The sequence below is a fragment of the Eulemur rufifrons genome, chromosome 7, assembly GCF_041146395.1.
Source record: "Eulemur rufifrons isolate Redbay chromosome 7, OSU_ERuf_1, whole genome shotgun sequence".
NCBI lineage: Eukaryota > Metazoa > Chordata > Mammalia > Primates > Lemuridae > Eulemur > Eulemur rufifrons.
Genome location: NC_090989.1, coordinates 155,908,861 through 155,928,433, shown reverse-complemented (window position 1 = coordinate 155,928,433; position 19,573 = coordinate 155,908,861). Strand labels below are relative to the sequence as shown.

Here is a 19,573-nt window from a genome sequence, read left to right as displayed (position 1 = left end):
TAAGACATAAAAAGAAATAGGAAAGTATGGCCCATACACAGGACAAAAGAAGTCAATAAAAACTTTCCCTGAGGTGGCTCAAATGTTGGAATACTAGGAAAAAACTTTTAACAAAAAACTAAAGAAAACCATGTTTAAAGGAAAGTACAAGAACAATATCTCATTAAATAGAGGATATCAATAAAAAACATAGAAATTATTTAAAAAGCATTAAATAGAAATTCTGAATTTGAAAAGTACAATAACTAAAATGAAAAATTCACTAAAGGGCTCAGAAATAGCTTTGAGCATGCAGAAAAACCAGCAAATTTGAAGACAGGTTAATGGAGATTATCTAGTAGGAGAAACAAAGCTTCAGAGACCTGTGGGACATCATTAAGGGTACAAACATACATATAATGGAAGTGCCAGCAAGAGAAGAGAGATAAAGGGGAAGGAATAATGCTCCAAATTTCCAAACTTGATGGAAAAGAACTTTAATCTGTACATCCAAGAAACTCAATAAACTCCAAATAGGATAAAATCAAAGAAATTCACATACAGACATGTCAGAATCAAACTGTCAAAAGCCAAAAACAAACAGAATCTCTTTGAATCTTGAATCTTAAAAACAATAAGAGAAAACAACTCATCATGTACAAATGATGCTAAATAAGATTAACAGGTGACTTATTATCAGATGTAATGGATGCCAGAAAGCAGGCATATTCGAAATTTTAGAGGAAAGACTGTCAACCAAGAATCCTATATCCAGGAAAACCATTGTTTGAAAATGAATAAATTAAGACATTCTCAGATAAAAACTGAGAAAATATACTACTTGGAGACCTGCTCTATAAGAAATACTACAGGGGGGTTCCTGAAAATGGTGGATTAGCAGTGACCTTCTAGCTCACTGTTCCCAGAGAAGGAGGTGAAGAACTTGGATGGCTACACATGAGTGGATTGCTCTCCCCCAAGCACAGCATTGTGAATCTGCAGAGAAACAGCATGGGACACTTAGGGCAGGGAAAACAAAACAAAACAAAACAAAACAGTGAATGGGAGATATGATTGCAAAGACTAGAGCGTGTGAGATATACAATAGGGAATAGAGTGTGGGATGGCTGCACCCGCCTGGCCAGCCAGTGCAGTGTGATCTCACCCACAGGAGGATACCCAGCTCCTTCACTGACCTCCACATCCACTTAGACAGGGACATGCCTGAATTCAGTGCAAAGCCGTGGCACAGGATGACAGGCTTTGTGGAGAGGAGACAATAACGGGAAACATTTTGAACTCCCTGGTACTCTGTGCTAGAACTGCACTGGGCGGGGAGGGACTGGTCTGAGTGGTCACATCCCGCAACCAGGTGAGGGAGTTCAGAGACAGTCACCTCACCTCTGGCGGTCAGTGGGATCAGAACAAAGGTGAACACTGAAAAAGGGGCTCTGCCTCAGGAAACCACTGACAATCTGGGTGGCTCAGGGCAGGACAGAAAGAGCAGGACCTGCTGCTAGGCAGACGTGAGACAGTGGGACTGTGAAGCAGAGGGGGAAGATGGCCGCCTGTTGATTCAGCCTGCCGAACCAGCACCTGCCAACTCCTGAATGGTTGCTCCCTGCACTAACTCTCTGTGAGGTGGCGAGGTGGCTGCCATTCTGGGGGTCCACAGCCTGGAGACACTGCATCATGCTGCAGTTTCGGGCAGCACCCTTCCCCCAGCCCAGTGACTTTTGCACCAGGTGTGGTGGGCTCTGTCCTTGGAGGTGGGCAGAAGTGAGAAAAACCATTGTCTCTGTGTGGCTGGCAAGAATTCATGGGACTTTGGTGCTGAAGAATAGTTCACGACCTGTTGATTCAGCTCTAGCCAGGCTGGTGTCTGTGGGAAAATCTTGAGTGCTTTCCCCCAACGCTAGTTTTCCAGGGGTGGGAGGATGCCATCTGTAGGATCACCAGATGCTGGGGTACCTGGCGGTCTGGGGCAACACTCTCCCCCAGCCCAGCAACTTCATGCCAGGCACAGCAGGCTTTGTCCTTGGAGGCAGGGAGAAGTGAGAAAAGCCGTTTTCTCTGTGTAACTGGCATGAATCTGCAGGGCCTCGGTGCTGAACAAACAGTTGGCAGCCTGTTGATTTGGCCCACTGGACCGGCTTAGGTCATCTAATAAGAATACAATTCTAGGGCTTGCTTTCCACATCTGGGTGGCTGCCAGCATTGGGGTTTGTGGACAGGGAAGGAAAATCCTGGCCAAAGACTTTAGCAATTGCACCAACTGACCCTTCTCATCAGGAGCAGCCTCCGAAGTGTGGTGAGAGAGCCCTGAATAACATATTAGTGACTCCCCCAGCAGCAGATGAAGCAACCATAGAAGCACACACACCAAGGCTTGCAGGCACCAGCTGCTATCTATCCTGCCCTTACCCCCACCTTAAGGGGGAACAAGGTCCAAGTAATCCTCGGGAGTGGCAAGACCCTTCCCAAAGATTGGGGCATTTGTATATCCCATCCGGGGGACCAAAGCCTAACACAGAGGCATCAGATTACCTTGATAACTGGCTCCTCCATGCAAACTACAATCAACAACAGAGAGGATAACCCATAGCTTAACACAGTGCCTTCCATCTCAAGCTATTAGAGGGCACTGGAGTCATACACACAAGTGGGATCCACCACCTGGGAGCTTAAGCTGGGGGATCAAACTCACTAGTCTCCATTGGCAAGAGGTGAAGACAACAGGTCAGAGGTAACCCAACTTGCTAAAATACCTCTAAGGCAATACAGGACCAGCATACCTCTTCCCAGCACTGTCAAGGAACATCCCTTGGGGACTTGGAGATAGGGCCATAAACCAGTCCTAGCACCCCAGTTCTCAACCAAGTAGCCTGATGAGAAAGAATCAGAGAAAGAACGCAGGAAACACGAAAGATCAGAGAGAAAAGTCACCCCCAAAAGAAAACATTAGACCCTCAACAACCAATATCAATTTAAACAAAATGATTAAAATTATGAAGAAAGAATTCTAAATATGGATTGTAAGAAAATTCAATGTAACTGAAGAGAAAATAGAAACCCAACACAAAGAAGCCACAAGAACAATGCAGGAAATGAATTAAAAATTCTCTAAAGAAATTGAAATATTATGAAAGAACCAAACAGAAATATTGGAAATGAAAGAGGCATTTAAGGGACTACAAAACACAGTGGAAAGCCTTAAGAATACAGTGGATCATGCAGAGGAAAGAATCTCAGAGCTTGAAGATGATGCCTATGTGCTAAACAAATCAGATGAAGAAAAAGAATACAGAAGCAAGAGATACGAACTAAACATACAAGGAATGTGGGATTATATAAAGAAACCAAATATAAGAATTACAGGCATTCCAGAGAGAAAAGAAGAAAATACACAAGGGCTGGAAAATCTATTTCTTGGAATACTGGAGGAAAATATGCCTGGCCTGGCCAGAAATCTAGATATCCAGACAAAAGAAGCACACAAAACTCCTGGGAGACTCAATGTGAAAAGGCAATCACAATGTCACATAGTTATTAGGCTGGCTAAAGTAAACATGAAAGAGGCAATCTGTCAAGCAGTAAGATGAAAACAGCAAATAACCTACAAAGGAAAACCTATCAGACTACACACGTCTCAACGGAAATCTTACAAACCAGAAGGAACTGGGGATCCATTCTCAAATCTTCTAAAACAGAGTAATGGCCAACCTATAATTCTTTACCCGGCAAAACTAAGCTTCATCTATGAGGGAGAAATAAAGACTTTCACAGACAAGCAGTCACTGATGGAATTTGCGAAGACCAGACCTGTCCTGCAGGAAGTACTCAGACCTGCATTATATACTGAACAATGCCAAGACACCCACCAAAGTAAAATCACTCAAGAGTTAAAGTCCAAAACCTGGATTACACAATGGCTTGAGAGGTAAAACAAAACAATAAGAATTTATTTAACAATATGAACAGAAATCTACCCCAAATATCAATTCTCTCAATAAATGTGAATGGCCTGAATTGTCCTCTGAAGAGACACAGACTAGCTGAGTGGATAAAAAGTCATAAGCCAAGTATCTGCTGTCACCAGGAAATCCATCTAACCCACAAAGATGCTTTCAGACTCAAGGTCAGGAGTTGGAAAACAAACTTCCAGGCAAATAGAACCCAAAAGAAAGTGAGGATAGGTATTCTTATTTCAGATAACATAAACTTTAAAATAGCAGAAGTAAATAAAGACAAAGATGGTCACCATATACTGCTGAAAGGAAAAATCCAACAAGAAGACTTAACAACTCTAAATATTTATGCACCCAACATAGGAGAGCCCAGATACATAAAGCAAACCCTGTTTGGTCTAAACAGCATAATAAACAGTAATGTCATAGTAGCTGGGGATTTTAACAGCCCACTGACTTAACTGGATCTTCCAAGCAGAAAATAAGCAAAGAAATAATGGAATTAAATGAGCTCTAGAAAAATGAGTCTAACAGACATCTACAGAACATTCCACCCAAATAAAGCTGAATATACACTCTTCTTATGAGCTCATGGAACTTTCTCCAAAATCGATCACATCCTAGACCACAAATCAGACCTCAACAAATTAAAAAAAAAATAGAAATTTTATTATGTATCTTCTCAGACCACAGTGGTATAAAATTAGAGATCAGTTCCAACAGAAACACTTACCACTTCACAAAGTCATGGAAATTAAACAATCTACTGCTGAATGACTATTGGGTCAAGGAGGAGATCCAAACAGAAATCAAAAGATTCTTTGAACTAAATGATAATGGGGACACAAATTATCAAAATCTGTGGGATACAGCAAAAGCATTCCTGAGAGGAAAACTAATAGCATTAAACGCTCACATCCAAAAGACAGAAAGCTCACAAATCAACAAACTAATGAACCATCTCAAGGAACTGGAAAAGGAAGGGAAAATTAATTCTAAACCTAGCAGAAGAAAAGAAATAACTAAGGTCAGAGCAGAAATAAATAAAATTGAGAAAAAAAAAACTATACAGAAGATCAATAAAACCAAAATTTGGTTTTTTGAAAGGATAAACAAAATTGATAGCCCCCTTGCTAGACTGACAAGAACTGGAAAGGAAAGGACTGTAATAAACTCAATTAGAAATGAAAAAGGAGTGGTCACTACAGACATCATGGAATACAAAACATTATCTTTGAATACTATAAAAATCTATATGCCGCAAAATGAGAAAATGTGGATGAAATGGACAAATTCTTGGAAACACACAAGCTCCCTAAGCTCAATCAGGAGGAAACAGAATTCCTGAACAGACCAATATTAAGCACAGAAATTGGAGCAGTAATTAAAAATCTTCCAACAGAAAAAAGTCCCAGACCAGATGGGTTGACACATGAATTTTACCAAACCTACAAAGAAGAATTCATACTTACACTGCATAAATTATTCCACAACATTGAAATGGATAGTACCCTCCCCATCTCATTCTATGAAGCCAATATCACCTTGATACCAAAGCCAGGAAAGGACAGAACAATAAACAGAAAACTACAGACCAATATCCCTCATAATATAGATGTAAAAATCCTCAAAAAAATCTTAGCAAACTGAATCCAACGGCACATCAAAAAAATAATTCATCATGACCAGGTGACCTTTATCTCAGAGATGCAAAGTTGGTTCAACATATGTAAATCTATAAATACAATTCACCACATCAATAAAAGCAAGAACAAAGACCATATGATTTTCTCAACAGACATAGAAAAAGCATTCGACAAAATCCAACACATTTTTATGATAAAAAATCTTAACAAAATAGGCATACATGGGACATACCTTAAAATTATTAAGGCCATATATGATAAACCCACAGCCAATATCATACTGAATGGGAACAAATTAAAAGCCTTCCTGCTTAGAACTAGAACCAGACAAGGTTGCCCACTATCTCCACTTCTATTCAACATGGTGCTGGAAGTCCTTACCAGAGCAATTAGACAAGAGAGGGGAATTAAGCATGTCCGAATGGGGGCAGAAGAGATCAAACTCTCACTCTTTACTGATGATATGATATTATATCTAGAAAATCCCAAGGATTCAACCAAGAGATTCCTGTAACTGATAAATGAATTCAGTAAAGTCTCAGGATACAAAATTAATGCACACAAATCAGTGGCATTCATATATGCCAATAACAGTCAAGCCAAAAATTAAATCAAAGACACAACACATTTCACAATAGCATCAAAGAAAATTAAATATGTAGGAATATATTTAATAAAGGAGGTGAGAGACATACATAGAGAGAACTATGAAACACTGAGAAAAGAAATTGTAGAAGATGTAAATAGATGGAAAACCCTACCATGCTCATGGATTGGAAGAATCAATATTGCTAAAATGTCCATACTACCTAAAGTGATCTAGAGAATTAATGCAATCCCTGTCAAAATACCACCATCATTCTTTACAGATCTAGAAAAAATAATTCTATGCTTTGTAAGAACCAGAGAAGACCTTGTATAGCCAAAGCAATCTTAAGCAAAAAGAACAAATTGGGAGGCATCAGTCTACAAGGCTTCAAGCTTTACAACAAGGCTATAGTAACCAAACAGCATGGTACTGGCACAAGAAAAGAGATATAGACCTTTGGAATAGGACTGAGAACCCAGATATAAAACCATCCTCATATAGCCATCTAATCTTTGACAAAGCAGACAAAAATATACATTGGGGAAAAGAATCTCTATTCAATAAATGGTGCTGGGAAAACTGGATAACCACATGCAGAAAATTGAAACTGGATCCCCACCTATCACAAAATCAACTCACGATGGATAACAGACTTAAACCTAAGGTGTGAAACCTTAAGAATTTTAGAAGAAAATGTTGTGAAAACTCTTATAGACATTGGCCTAGACAAAGAATTTATGACGAAGACCCCCAAAGCAATCACAGTAGCAACAAAAATAAATGGGACCTGATCAAATTAAAAATCTTCTGCATAGCCAAGAAAACTGTCATCAGAGCGAATAGACAACCTATGGAATGGGAGAAAATATTTGCTTTCTACACAACCAATAAAGGGCTGATAACAAGAATCTATATAGAACTTAAGAAAATCCACAAGAAAAAAATCAAACAACCCCATCAATAAATGGGCAAAGAACATGAACAGAAACTTTTCAAAAGAAGCCAGCAAACATATAAAAAAGTGCTCAACATCTAGAATCATTAGGGAAATGTAAATCAAAACCGCAATGAGATATCACCTAACTCCAGTGAGAATGGCCTTTATCAAAAAGTCCCAAAACGACACATGCTGGCATGGATGTGAAGAGATTGGAACACTCTTACACTGATGATGGGACTGGAAATTAGTACAACCTTTGTGGAAAGTCATTTGGAGATATAATTTATATGGTAATAATTGCACGAAAGAGCGGGAAAGGAACAGGGGTATACTGGAGCAAAGTTTCTGTATAATATTCAGATTAAACTGGTATTAATTTAAACTAGATTGTTTTAGGTTAAGATGTTAATTGTAATTTCCAGGGCCAAATAACCACACACACACACACACACACACACACACACACACAGACAGTGTGTGTACAATGAGAGGATTAAAAAAGCATACTAAAAATATTTATTTAAAATAATAGAAGGCAATAATGGAGGAACAAAGGAACAAAGATGACATAAGACCTATAAAGACCTATATAAAACAAATAGCAAAATGGTAGGTGTAAATCCTATCTTACTGGTAGTTACAGTAAACATAAATGAATTAAAAACTCCAACAAAAAGGCAGAGCTGGGAAGAATGGATTAAAAAAACCATGATCCAACTATTTTCACAAGATACACACTTCAGATTCAAAGACACAAATACACTGAAAGTAAAAGAATGGAAAATTATATACCATAAAATTAGTATCCAAAAAAGAAGTGGTATGGCTCTATTAATATCAGACAATACAGAGTTTAAGAAAAAAAATTTACTATATACAAAGAAGGACATTTTTATAATGATAAAAGGGCCAATTTGTCTAGAAGATATAATTATAAAAATATATGCACTGAAAAACAGGGCCTCAAAATACATAAGAAATAACTGACAGAACTGAAAGTAAAAATAGACAATTCAACAATAGTTGGTGACTTCAATATATTAATACCACTTTCAACTAGGCAGAAGATCAATAAGGAAATAGAAAACTTGAACAATATGATAAACTACCTAGATCTAATACATTTATAGAGCACTCCATCTAATAATAGCAGAACACACCCATTCTTTTCAAATGCACAAAGAAGGATATTTGCATTCTCCTCTCTAGGATAGATCATATGTTAGGCTATAAAGAAAAGTGTTAATAAATTTAAAAGGATTGAAATCATATAAAGTATATTCACCAACCACTACGTAAGGCAGTTAGAAATCAATAAGAGAAGCAAATTTGGGAAAATAAAAACTATATGGAATTAAACAGCAAACTCTCAAATAACCAATGGGTCAAAGAAGAAATCACAAGGGAAATTAGAAAAATACTTTGAGATAAATAAAAGTGAGAATACCACATATCAAAACTTACGGGATGAGGAAAATCTATAGTTGTAAGTACCTATATGAAAAAAAATCTCAAATCAATAACTTACTTTCCACCATAAGAAACAAGAAAAAGAAGAGCAAAATAATCCTAAAGCAAACAGAGGGAAGGAAATAATAAATATTAGAACAGAAATAAGTGACATAAAGAATAGAAAAATAGAAAAATTATTAAAGCAAAAATTGGTTCTTTGAAAAGATCAAGAAAATTGGCCACCCTTTAGTTAGACTGATCAAGAAAAAAAGAGAGAAGACTCAAATTATTAATAATAAAATTAGGGATAAAAAGGGGCATCATTATCAATGTTACAGACTAGAAAGGATTATAAGGTTCTACTATGAACAAATGATGCCAACAAATTAGATAAACTAGATGGAATGGACAAACTCTAAGGAAGTTACAAGCTACCAAAATTCATTCAGGAAGAAACAAAATCTGAATAGACCTCTTATAAATGAAGAGATCAAATTAATAATTAAAAGCTTCCCACAATTAAAAATCCAAGTCCAGATGGCTTCACTGCTGAATTCTTTTAAATGTTTAAAGAATTTATGTCAATATTTGTCTTTTTATTACATCCATTTTCAGTGTGAAATAGTATCTTATTGTGGTTTTGATTTATATTTCCCTAATAACTAATCATGTTGAGTATTTTTTTCTTGAGCTTATTGTCTATGTGTGTATCTTCTATGGGAGAAATGTCTACCTATGCCCATTTTTAAATTGGTTTGTCTTTCTATTGTTGAGTCATAAATTAATACATTCTAGATATAAGTACTTTATTAGATCTATGATTTGCAAATATTTTCTCCTGTTTTGTGGGTTGTCTCTTCCTTTTTTTATTTCAATAGATTTAGGGAGAAGAAGTGTTTTTTGTTACATGTTTAAATTGCATAATGCTGAAGTCAGGGCTTTTAGTGTACCTGTTACCAGAATAGTGTATATTATACCTGATAGGTAGATTTTTATCCCTCACTCCCTCCTCTCTTCCTCCCCTCTTAGTTTTTAATATTCATTACACCAATTTATGACCATATATACCCCTCACTTACTCCCACTTATAAGTTAGGACATACAGTATTTGTTTTTCCATTCTTGAGATACTTCATTTAGGATAATGGTCTCCACTTCCATCCAAGTTGTTTCAAAAGACATTATTTCACTTCTTTCTATGGCTGAGTAGTAGTCCATGGTATGTATGTATGTATGTGTGTATGTGTGTATATACACATTTCCTTCTAGCACAACCTCCATGGAAAGCAGTATGGAGATTCCTCAAAGCACTAAGTCTCTCACTTTATTGATGGTATCTTTTGAAGCACAAAAGCTTCTAATTTTGATGAAGCCTAACTTACCTATTTTTTCTTTTGTTTGTGCTTTAGTGTCATATCTAAGAAACCACTATCTAACCCAACAAGATATACTACTGTATCTTCTTCTAAGAGTTTTATAGTTTTAGCTCTTACATTGAGGTCTACGATCCATTTCAAGTTAATTTTGTATATGATATGAGGTAGGGTGTAATTTCATTCTTTTGCATGTGTATATCAAGTCCCACAACCATTTGTTGAAAAGACACTTCTCTCCTTACTTGTCTTGGCACCACTGTCAAAAATCAACTTACCATAAATACAAGGGTTTATTTCTGGACTCTCAATTCAGTTTCATCAACTATATGTCTACCTTTATGCCAGTAGAAATCTTGATTACGGTTGCTTTGTAGTAACTGTTGAAACTGAGAAGTGTGACTCCTTCAATTTTGTACCTTTTCAAGATTGTTTTGGCTATTCTGAGACCCTTACATTTCAATATGAATTGAAGGATCAGACTATCAACATTTACAAAAAGAAACCTGGAATTTTGATAGATCTTGCATCAAATCTGTAGATTAATTTGAGAAGTATTGCCATCTTAACAATACTAAGTCTTCCAATCCATGAATATGGGTGCCTTTCTCTTTATTTAGGTCTTCTTTAACTTCTTTCCCTAATTATTTTATTCATTTTGGTACTATTGTGAGGGGAATTATTTTCCTAATTTCATTTTTTGGACCATCCATTGACAGTGTATAGAACTATAATTGAGTTTTGGATATTGACCTTGTATCCTGAAGCCTTGCTAAACTTGTTAACTACTTTTGACATTTTTTCTTGTGGATGCCTTAGAATTTTCTGTATATAAAATCAGGTCATCTGTGAATAGAGATAGTTTTACTTCTTCCTTTCTAATCTGAATGCTTTTTCTTTCTTTTTCATTTTGAACTGCCCCAGCTAGATGTTCCAATATAGTAAACAGAAATGGCTAGAGCAAACATCTTACTCTTGTTCCTGATCTTAGGGGGAAAGCATTCAGTCTTTTGTTATTAAGTATGATGTTAGCTGTGGGTTTTTCATAGACATTCTTTCTTTATTTTTTTTTTTTTTTGGAGAAAGAGTCTCACTCTGTTGCCCGGGCTAGAGTGCCGTGGTGTCAGCCTAGCTCACAGCAACCTCAAACTCCTGGGCTCAAGCAATCCTACTGCCTTAGCCTCCCGAGTAGCTGGGTCAACAGGCACGCGCCACCATGCCTGGCTAATTTTTTCTATATATATTTTAGTTGGTCAGATAATTTCTTTCTATTTTTAGTAGAGACAGGGTCTTGCTCTTGCTCAGGCTGGTCTCGAACTCCTGACCTCAAACGATCCACCCAGCTCGGCCTCCCAGGGTGCTAGGATTACAGGTGTGAGCCACCGCGCCTGGCTTGGATCTACATTTCTATTCTTTATTGGCTTGGGAAGTTTTCTGCCATTATTTCTTTGAATATGTTTTCTGTCCCTTTCACTCTCTCTTCTTCGTCTGGTACACTGATAATGAGTATGTTGCCATGCTTGATGGTGTTCCATGAGTTTCTTAAACTATTCTCATTCTTTTTCATTCTTTTTTCTTTTTGCTCCTCAGATTGTATGATTTTCATGATCTGCCTTTGAATTCATTGATCATTTCTTCTCCTTGATCTGGTCTGTTTTTGAAACTTTTTATTGAATTTTTCAGTTCAGTTATAGTATTCTCCAGCTCTATAATCCGTTTGGTATTTTTTTTATGCTATCTGTTTGTTGAAATTCTCAGTTGTTTCCTGTATTGCTTTCCTGACTTTGGTGAGCATCTTTATAACTATTAATTTGAATTCCCTGTTGGGTATATTACATATCTCCACTTCACTTGGGCTGGTTTCTGGAGATTTATCTTGTTCTTTTATTTAGAATATAATCCCCTATTTCTTTATTTTCCTTTATTTTCCTATTTCTATGTTTGTTTCTGCTCATTATATAAGACAATTACTTCTTCCTCTTTTGTCAGACTGGTTTTGTATAGAAGGATCTCAACAATACATCTGGCCAGAGATTTTAGGGTGCCTCTCAAATCTTTGTGTTTGTCCAGACTGCTGTCTCTGTTTTTGGTGGCCCCTGGAGCATAGGTCACATCCTGTCAGTACCCTGAAACTGATAAGGTAGGAACCAGACTCTCCAGATACAGCTGAAAAGGTTAAGGTGTTGGATTTGTGTTTCATTTCCTTCTATCTTCATGGTGAAGCTGAGCATGGGCATTTATCTCACACTTTCTGCACTAAGCTGATAAGGGAGCTGTGGCAAATGCCTGTATTCTCTCTGATCCTGGGGAGATAGCTGCTGGCAGTGGGTATTGTGTGTGTCCACCTCTTTTTTTCTGTGGTCTAGGGCCACTCAGGAATACAAAGCCCTATCCTATCCCCCAACAGCTAGTTTGTTAAGGAGACAGTCCCTTGGTGGGAGCTACAGAAGTTGTAGCACTTGATGCTTGGCCAAACTCCTTCCAGGAAGAATGGGTATGTATGGATTTATCACTGTGGTAAGCCAAAGGCAAGGCTTGTGAAGTGCTGAGCTCTGTCTTAGGTTGCTGAATAGCTATTTTCTGTTTGCTCCATGAACTTCCTGATACATGTTCAATAGAAGCCAGACCATCAAGCAGCCACTGGAATTGTGTGCTGTAAGCCCCTTCTGTAGAGAAAACGGGAGCTACATGTTCCTGCCCCTTTTCTGCACTGTCCCAAAGGCGGGTAGTCCTTGGAAGTGTTTGTACACCTGTTTAAAACTACCTCTTTGTTCATGATCTAAGGAGACTCACATATGCCTACTTCCTTCTGTTCCAGAGTTATGAGGTTTAGCAAGGAATCCTTTGAGAGGTAGCTGTAAAAGTTGGGGCAATCAATGTGTGGTATAAACCCCTTCCAGGGAGGAAGAGGGAGTTGTGTTTGTATGTGTGTGCATTTTTTTAAGGTACCCTCATTCCTTCCAGGGAGCTGTTTTTTTTTTTTTTTTTTTTTTTTTTTAAAGCTGCTTCTCTGTACTGTTCCTGGGAGATGAAGCCCCTGGAAGTGCTTAGGTGCCTATATGAAACAGCCATTTGTTCCTATGGTCTACGTAGACTTGCATACTTAGTCCCCTCTGCTCCCAGAGCTAAGAGGTTTAGGATGCAGCCCCTTGAGTACAAGCTGCAAAAGCTGGGGCCCTCAATGTGAGGACAAACTCATTCCAGAGGGGATTCATAGGCTTGGAGTTATCACTGGGGTGAGGTCAGGGAAAAAGCTCGGTAAGTATCAATCTGCTTCTCAGGCTGCTGGCGGGCTAATACTTGTCTGCCCCCTTAACTCCTTGATGCAAATTAGTTAGAAGCCAGTCCACCAAGTAACTACTGGAAGAGTGTGTCATACACCCCTTCAGGGAGAAACAGGGGGGGCTGCATTTTTAAGCCCCTTCTTTGCAATGTTTCCAGGAGATAAAGTCCCAGAAGTGGTTACATGCCTATATAAAACCACTGCTTTTTTCCTATGGTCTACAGAGACATGTGTATGCCAGTCCCCTCTGCTCCCAGAGCTAGGAAGTTTAGGATGCTATCCCTTGAGTGGAAGCTTTAAAAGTTAGGGCACTCTATGTGTGGAGAAACTTCTTCCAGGAGGAATCAACAGACATGGAGGTATCACTCATTCCCCTAGGGCAAGCCAGAGGAGAAGGATCAGGAAATGCTGACGTGCTTTTTGGTGTGGCTTCTGACTAATACTTGTTTGCCTCCTTAACTCCCCAACACAAGTCAGTTAGAAGCCAGGCCGCCTGGAGGACAAGGATAAGGAAATGCTGATGTGCTTCCTGGTCTGGTTTCCAACTAATGCTTGTCTGGTCCCTTAACTCCCCAGTGCCGCTCAGTTAGAAGCCAGGCTGCCACGTGTCCACTGGAAGAGTCTGTCCCTTCCTGAGAGAGGCAGGAAACTATGTTTTCAAGTTCCTTCTCTGTACTGCTTCCGGGGGATGAGGGCCCAGAAGTGTCTGTGTGCCTATATAAAACTGCCACTTTTTTCCTGTGGTCTCATCTTCTCCACTCCCAGAGCTGATGAATTAGGAGCCTAATCATGAGGAAACTTAGAATGAGGGTGGTATATGTAAAGTCCAAACCCTCCTCTCCACAAGGAGAAGTTGGGCATTGGGGATTCCTTTCCAGATTTTATGGTGCAGTGCTTGGGGTGGAGTCTGTCCCTGAGTGTGCCTCAGCTTTTCCTACCCATCCAATGTGGATGTTTTCTCAGTTGCCTGGTGGATAGGAGTTTCTCAATTTATCTATGACTTTCTCCTAGAGAGAAGTGATCCATGAACAGATGTTTATTTGGTGTGTCCATGGGTGGAGGGAGACTGAAGAGTACCCTGTGTCTGCCATGTTGCTGATATGACTCCTTAACTGATTTTTGTATGTTAAGCCAGCCTTGGATTTCTAGGATATATCCCACTTTATTATGGTATATTATAATTCTTTTACTGTGTTGCTAGATTCAGTTTGCTAGTATTTTGTTGAAGGTTTTGGTGTTTATATTCATAATGGTTATTGGTCTATAGTTTGCTTTTCATTGTGATGCCTTTGGTTTTTGTACCAGGGTGATAGTGACTTCATAAAATGAGTTGCAAAGTGTTCCCTCCTCTTCTATTTTTTGGAAGAATCTGTGAAGGACTGGTATTAATTCTTCTTTGAAAATTTGGTAAATTCACTAATTAAGGCATATGGTCCTGGGCTTTGTGGGAAATTTTAAATTATTTAACTTGATCTTATTACTTGTGACAAATCTTTTAAGATGGATATAATCAGAGACACTAAATTGTACACTTTCAAAGTATGAATTTTATGGTATGCAAATTATATCTTAATAATGATGTCATAAAAAAGAACACAGGAACAAAGATCCATATTCAGTGTGGTGGACTGAACATGCTTCCTCATCTCTGCTTTCCCTCAAATCCTCTAAAACAACAGTTAAGAAAGAGAAATGCACAGATCACAGAGACAACACGAACAGGAGAGGAGAAGACAGTAATCAAATGAAGTCAACAAACATTGAAAATTTAAAAAAGAAGAAATTGTGGAAACTGATTTAATAGACTTGGAAACATCAATAGCCAAGAGCCTTTGGTGGTGAGAACAACAGGAAGCAAAAATCTGAGAAAAGCACACAAATTGGAGGTACTACCAAGCACCTCTGTGGGACTGAGGTATGAGGGCTAAAAACAAGATTAAAGTCTCTCCAACATCCCTTCTGCTATCTCATGTCACTAGTTAATCAGGCTTTTTATGCCCTGTCAGAAGACTGAGGGCTGTTCTCCGGACTAGTTGATAACTGAGGATCTGTCCTCAAGTTAAGCCCTTAACTGCTAAGGGCTGAGGTGCCAAAATGAAAACAGGCATTGAGAGAAGGTTTGCCTACTGAACTGGAAGACTCACAGACTCTTTTTGCTCTTTGGTTCCAAAAATATTGGTAGGCTACTCCATCTCCAGGAAATGTAGAGGATTCCTCTCTGAGAAAATGAACAAGTCTAAGAGAACAAGCCCACAGATACAGGAATTAAGAAGGAGATGCTCTGACCAAAAGGTCAGGCCCTCTTTGGTCATTTATAGGGAAGCCTTCCAGAGACAAGCCATACCCATATATAGAGCTTCTATTCAGCACCAAAGGACTTCGCTTTTAGATACAGACTAACATCCAGGAATCTTTACATATAGGAGAAAAGTCTCCAACACAAAAGACAGAGACTGAAACAAACAAAAGCAGTAGGGCAGGTCTCAAAAAAAAGGTGACCTGAAATCTGACAGATTCGACCATGAGAAAAGTTGCAAGAAGAGGTTTATTAAAAAGATGATGGCAAGAGCAGGAAATCTTAGCCAGATCTGAAAGCCAAAACAAAACAAAGAACAAGCAAGTAAGAAAAGAGGCAATTAATTTCTAGAAAAACAAAAAGTTCTACAAGAAAGGAAATACAATTGTAGTATAGCTCTTGGCTCACCATAGTATTTACATAGCTGTAATAAAAGCTGATTACCAATTTAAATAAAAATGCATCAAAATTACATTGGAAGAATGGGAGGAAGGACACTGTGTAAGAGAGGAATGATTCAGGAGAATCATCTTCATTTTCCTTAGAAAGATGAAAATAAAGAATAACAATTCATAGCTAAAAAATAGCAGTAGAAGCTTTCTGAAAAACAGCAAGAGTTGAAAGTGGCTGTGTTTGGAAAGTAGAGATTGGACATGAGTCAGGCTGAGCCAGGAAACCAATGTTTTATTTTTATTTTTAAATTAAAGAAATTCTTTCAGAGATGAGGTCTATGGTTATCCAGGCCAGACTCAAACTCCTGGACTCAAGAGATCTTCCTGTCTCAGCTTTCCCAGTAGCTGACACTATAGGTGTTTTAACACTTACAGGCTTAGTAGCATGCATTTTGGCTTTTAAAATTATGTACACATATTGCTGTGATAAAAAATAAACTTTTAATTAAAAAGTAAGAGAATGATGCCAGCCTGACTGAGAATCGGTTAGTATCAAACACACAGAGAGGATGAAAATTATCTAGAACAGCCAAGTCTGGATTTCAGGCTCCATGCCCTGGCTCAAGCGTTGCTTGACCTGGATATGTGCTCTGGGCTGTGGATGACTTTTGGCTCACTTCAAGGGCTGTCGAGATTCCTCCCTCTGAAATGACAGACTGGCCCGCACTATAATGAGTTACTAATACTGACCTACAGAGACCCGTATCTATGGAAAGGGAGACAGGATCAGATAGTGGAAAATGACAGTTGATTATCTATTAATTGACATGGTATGGTTAATAAAGATCACACAAATGAAAAACAGTGGAATGTACATGATATGGTTTGGAAGTTCGGCCCCTCCAAATCTCATGTTGAAATTTGATCCCCAGTGTTGAAGGTGGGGCCTGGTGGGAGGTGTTTGCTTCATGGGGTCAGATCTCTCATAAATGGCTTGGTGCCCTCCCACGATAATGAATGAGTTCTTGCTGTATTAATTCATGCTAGAGCTGGTTGTTTTTAAAGAGCCTGGCACTTCCTCCTCTCTCTCTCTGCTCCTTGTGACACGCCTGCTCTCCCTTCGCCTTCCATCTTGATTGGAAGCTTCCCGAAGCCCTCACCACAAGCAGATGCTGGTGCGATGCTTCTTGTACAATCTGCAGAACCATGAGCTAAATAAAACCTCCTTTCTTTATAAATTACCCAGACTCACACATCCCTTTATAGCAGCACAAATGGACTAACACAGTATTACTATGAAATGCAAGTGATGTGGCTCTAAATAAAGGCAGAGCACAGACCTACAGTTTGCAATAGCCCTTTTACCCAGGAAAGAACTTGTAGCATGCTCTAATGCAAAGACACAAACCCCAGGAGTCTGACGGCAGCTGATGCCATGCTCAGCTTGGGCAGTGCTCTCCTGTCTGGATCCCAGTCCCATTTCTCTGCCCCTCAGTACTTCAGATCCAGAGTCTGGCAGCCAGTGGGCAGAGCATACCTTTCCTCTCTACAGATATCTTCTAGAAACACATTTAAATGAACAAAAACTGTCATCATCATTATTATTACAGTTACCAAAACAGTGAAGCCTGGTTTGCAGGGGCAAAATATGAGGGGGATTACCAAGTTTTTAAAAGTCCTGTTTTGCTGACAACCAGTGTGGTCCAAATAGGGGCACATGGTCACAGGGCTGCTATAAATCAGGGAGAACTTGTCAGTGTTACTGGGGTCTGCTTGTGTGGAGACACTGGCTGGCTTTCAGCTTCTGGAGGCTATACACTCAGCTGTAAAGTAGGGCTGGTGAATCTGACACCCTTGGTAGTGCTGGCCACTTGTAGTCATCCCCCTCACAAGGAAAAAGCCCCTGGGCAGTTTTAGCTGCACACTTCCTTTCCTGGATGAAAGGCCAGTGCTCTGCTGCCTACCTTGAGTTCATCTTTGCTCTGGAAGTTGTCCAAGAGGTGCTGGAAATGGGTGTCACACATCTGGCGGAGCAGTGAGAGAAGGCAGGATACATACTCGCCCTGGGGATCAATCCAAAATACACTTAGCATAGCCAATCACAAGGGCTGTGTTCCCCCAATCCACAGAGGGCAAGGAGAGAAGGGAGGGTCTGAGATGGCCCCAATGATTATTATGGAAGAAAGGTGATAATTCTGGCCCTTAAAATGAGCTTTCTTTTCTGCTAAGGGAGGCCTGAGGGGCTTAGGAGTTTTAATAGGGCCTCTGTAGTATGGGGCTATTGAAAAACCTTAACCTGTGACAAAGTAGTACTGCAAAGTAAGACAAATATTCTCCTTTTTTCCTTAGGGAAGTTTTGGTTAAATAGTCCTTTGCTACCAGGGCACCATGCTATAGGGGATACAGGAGGGAGCCTGACCTTCTCTGGACAGAATTTGGACCCTGCCCATCCTTATGGGCTAGAACAACTCTTCTACAGGGACCTCCTTGGGGGCCTCTCAGAGTTTGCACGGGTTACTGAACTGGGCAAATGGAATACCGCAGATAAACAGTCATGTCTAAAACACTGTCTAAAAGGCAGTCATGTTTAAAAGGCAGTCATGTCTAAAAGGCAGAAAAGCCAAAACTGACCTTTCTGAGGGGACAAGCTGTGGGCTTTATGACAAGTAAAAATTTAAGGATAAATATGAATCTTCAAAATTTCCTCAAGTTCCAACTGGGATACATGGAAGAGAATCTTGCTTTAAGGACTCCAAAGACCATCTTATAGCAATTTTTGGCATGGGACAGCCACGCATGTAATCCTCTTAGAAGGTTGCCTCCTCAGAAGGGAGGGAGAAAAATTATTTCACTGGACAATTTTCAAATGTTTATAAATTCATGAGAATTTGGCAATAGTGTTTTAGTCTCTCAAATCCTTTATAGATCCTTGAAACTATTACACATATGTGTATGAAAAATATAAATACAACACAAATCTGAAAAATGGGAATAAGCCATAATTCATTTGTTGTGAGGGTCAGATGAGTTAATATAGATAAAGAATTTATGTACAAAATCCATTACATATAAAGGTGCTCAATAAATTACAGTTATTATTATCTTCGTTATCATCTATATCAAATGAATCACTTCATTGGTACTGCTAAATGAGTTAATACTGGTCAAGTGCTTTAAGCAGGATCTGGCCCAAAGCAAGTGCTATATAAGTGTTCGTTAGAAGGCTGGGTTACCAGGACATGCCAGGGAATATATGTTTTTTATTAACAGAGTGTCCTCGACAGGGGCTCCTAAGGGAGCAGACACTCTTTCCAAGCCCAATGCTCCAGGACACACACCTGCTCCCTGTGTGTTCCCTGCTCTCCCTCCCATGCTGTAGCTTGCCTTGTTCCCACAGAGGGTTTTCTTCAGAGATCACTGTGCTCTCTCATCTGCCAACTGAGATATTCCACAAGAACTGTTTATCATATTCTCACATTAGGGATGAGAAGTCTACTCTGGATATGGGAGCAGGGGCACAGGGGGCACAAGGCGCCGTCTCTCTGTCCCTCCTGAGAGGCTTTCCAGGTTTGTTTCTCTTCTAATTTGATCATAGGAAATAATTATTCAGTAATGCCAGTGCAATTCTACTGCATCACATTTTTCCTGAGGCTAG

At 39.2% G+C, this 19,573-nt stretch overlaps 1 protein-coding gene across 1 annotated transcript in view; it reads right to left on the bottom strand.

The window, feature by feature from the left end:
- The window catches only part of DOCK3 (dedicator of cytokinesis 3), a 599,641-nt gene that overhangs the window by 54,687 nt on the left and 525,381 nt on the right, over positions 1 to 19,573 (bottom strand). The window contains exon 27 of the mRNA XM_069473668.1: positions 17,883 to 17,981. Coding sequence (XP_069329769.1) covers positions 17,883 to 17,981 — 99 coding nt within the window. The remainder of the gene's footprint in view (positions 1 to 17,882; positions 17,982 to 19,573) is intronic.